This window comes from Temnothorax nylanderi, unplaced genomic scaffold (assembly GCF_030848795.1).
Source record: "Temnothorax nylanderi isolate EJ_2023f unplaced genomic scaffold, tnyl_v1.0 TNYL_tig1069_pilon, whole genome shotgun sequence".
Lineage (NCBI taxonomy): Eukaryota > Metazoa > Arthropoda > Insecta > Hymenoptera > Formicidae > Temnothorax > Temnothorax nylanderi.
The window spans coordinates 15341-18355 of NW_027250131.1; the positions used below are offsets into that span (position 1 = coordinate 15341).

The 3015-nt window shown below is 40.3% G+C and overlaps 1 protein-coding gene across 1 annotated transcript; it reads right to left on the minus strand.

The window, feature by feature from the left end:
- Positions 1-271: 271 nt before the first annotated feature.
- Positions 272-2746, minus strand: LOC139786540 (uncharacterized). The gene is made up of 2 exons (XM_071725692.1): positions 2680-2746; positions 272-2124 (listed from the first exon to the last, which is right to left on the minus strand). The coding sequence occupies exons 1-2, from the start codon at positions 2744-2746 to the stop codon at positions 272-274; spliced, it is 1920 nt and encodes a 639-aa protein (XP_071581793.1).
- Positions 2747-3015: the final 269 nt, after the last annotated feature.

Consider the following 3015-nt stretch of genomic DNA (forward strand, 5'->3'; position numbering starts at 1 on the left):
AACGTATAAAAACTATCAAGTTTTAACTCATCACAGTCTTCTTTGTGTTTCAAACTAAGCTTCTTTATGTTTCAGACTTCAGCTTCGTCTCATGATTCCTGTACACGGGACGCGGAAACGCTTACCGCGCGGCAAGAAGCGATGCGGTAGCCAATCAACGTTTTGCTTTTCCGTAAGAACCAAAAGTTCATTATTGGCTACCGCGTCGCTTCTTGCCGCGCGGCAAGCGTTTCCGCGTCCTGTGGGCAGAAGCCATCAGACTTTTTGCTATTTACAACATATCCGAGATAATATCAATCATTTCATGAAGACTCTCGTTTTCATTTTCTTCGCTATCGGAATTCGCGCAGCTAGGTCCGGACGTTCCGGTTTTTGACTCATACATGAAACTTGATTTAAAACGATCGATCATTTCCGTTGAGGTTTGAAACATTTTGCAACACTTCTCGTGCGCTTGAAAATGCATTCGGATTGTGAGAAGAGATTGCAGCATCGAAGTACTCAGTTTATTCTGAATCCGTGTTTTTATCAGAGTGAGTGCTGAGAAAGCTCGTTCGACCACAGCGTTACTCGTAGGAATTGTGAGCATTTTTAACACCACTTCTGCCAGTTCTCGGAAAATGAATCGGCCACAAGCATCGGTGTATTTATACACATCAGGCCAAAAGACTAAAATATTGGTTGGAACATCTCCTTTATAATGAGCGTTCCAATCGACGAAACTGAGTTTTTCCCATTGGCTCTTGTACAGAGAGACATCACAGTCAGAATCAAAGAAATCCTGCAAGGGAAGCTCCTCGAACTTAATTCGAACTTGCGATGTGCATCGGCTTGGACTCAATAGCTCGATTTTCTTGAAGATTTCAATATTTGTTGGAAGCCTCTGCGCCATTTCTGTCAAAAATCTTTTCAGAAAATTAAAACACCTCTGCTGTATCTGAGATTTTCTTTCTGCAGAGATTTGGGATCCTTGGAATTCCTTCCTGAATTCTTGTCCGAAATCCACTTCTGCAACCGGCAAGAAGGCCAGGTCGTTACCAACTGCATCAATTACTTGTAGTACGAGAGACTTATTATGCGCGGCTCTCAAGAAAGTTGGCTTCAAAATCCGTCCAGCGAACGACAAAAATACGAGAGAAATCTCTACATACAAACTTCCAACGTCGATTTTTTCGCTCTGAAACGATGTATTTAGGTGCTGCACTTCAGACAAAATGGGCTTCAAAAATACTAGGTACAATCTGTTGCAGTCATCCTCGAGCATATCGCGGATCGTCCGTGCAGTATAGCACTTTTCAGCGTCGCAAGCTATACGGAAATGGGTTTTCAACTCCACCCACTGCTCCAATAACCGTTTCACAACGTTGTAAAATGCGAGCCATCTTGTTCGCGAAAGTTGAATCATCTGTCGAAATTTCTGAGCATCGTTACCGGAGTTGGTCAAATCAAACGTTTTCTTATAATTTATTTTGCGCAGCGGGCTGATGCTGAACCAATTGAATACTTCTCTCGCTAGAAAGTCTAAAGAACCCGGAAGTTCTTCACTCGCCTTCGACGAACAGAGATGCAGCGAATGGCAAGTACATCTCATGAGTTGCAGGTTTGGTACATCGCATTTTAGTAGAGTATAAACTGAATGATTGCGCCCACACAGGTTACTTGCTCCATCCGTGCCTATGGCTACCATATTTTTCAACGGGATTCCAATTCGTTGCAAATACTCGACAATACTCTTATGTAAATCGATGGCCGTTGCTCGTTCTACTTCTAGTATGCCCAAAAAATCAGTGAGCATGCGGTTTTCTGTGGTATCGAAGTATTTAATGCACATGCACAGGTACTTTGTGACTGAAACATCGGTGCTTTCATCGATAATAATCGAGTACCCTTTTTTCCCAATGGCTTTGACCAAATCTTTGAAAAGAACGGGTGCAATCACGTGCTTTATCACATTTGAGCATTTCGTCCTATGTAATCGTAGATTCTCGAGATTGCTTCCTTTTCCTAAGGTTGATAGAAGCTCGCCTAGATGATCTACTGAGCGAATAGATGAGTGCATTGTTATATATAATGCTAGCTTTATATCCACGATTTTCTTCTCTGCAGTTATTGTAGCCTGATATCCTTCAAATAATAAAAGATAAATCATATGAATATACAAGAATTCTGCACTATAGTTCATTGTGTTTCTGCAAAATCGAATTAAAAAAAATTGAACAATATATTTTAAAAAGTCCTGACTGAAAAATTGTATATTTAAAACAATATAAAATATTTTTTGCAATTTGGAAGTGTCTATTAATTACGAAATGGAATCAATCTCAATGGCTGTTACCATGGCTCATCAAAGATTTATATTTTGTCCTGTTCAACACTGCAGAATTCTCTCGGGGTTTTTTCGAACGTGCATGTCTTTGGAGATCCGCAAGATGACTTCTCAATGACTGATCGCAAATTTTGCAATAAGCTCCGTTTGGATCGTTTGGATTCTTGTATTTTGCCGAGTCAATGTGTTGCAACCATCCTACAACGGTTTTATCTCAACACGTTAAACACGGTATCGAAACTATTGTATACGAAATAAAGCACTACATTATATACATATGTAGTATGTACAAAGGCTCGCATTCATGCTTTACACTTTACAGTATCATTTTTAAAATAGTTACGCAAGTTTACCTTTAGCCCATTCGGTGGACTCCCACTCCTTACGATATTTTCGTTTGTCTTTTTCGTACTTGCCCATACTTAAGTACTTCACTTCAGCTCTTAAAAATAACTCCTGTCAGGAATAATAATTTTCTTCACATTGAAAACTTCAATTTGTATCTCGTATTTCTTCTCTTCTTCTTCCTTTGATTTATTGGCACCGAGCAGAGGGCGCTCGCGCGTCCATACGGCCATTAAGCCTTGTGTCCACGATGCTAGAACTGCGTCCGAGTTTCGTTTTAAGCCAATGAAACTGCTGCTTTTCTGTAAGAGCTGCAGTTTTATTGGCTTAAACCGAAACTCGGA

Bases quoted from the DNA above. Each gene is read 5' to 3' on its own strand.
- LOC139786540 (XM_071725692.1), bottom strand. From the start codon at position 2,746: ATGGGCAAGTACGAAAAAGACAAACGAAAATATCGTAAGGAGTGGGAG. The intron at 2,125-2,679 runs GTAAACTTGCGT...TATTATTTGAAG, and splicing joins GTCCACCGAATGGGCTAAAG to GATATCAGGCTACAATAACT.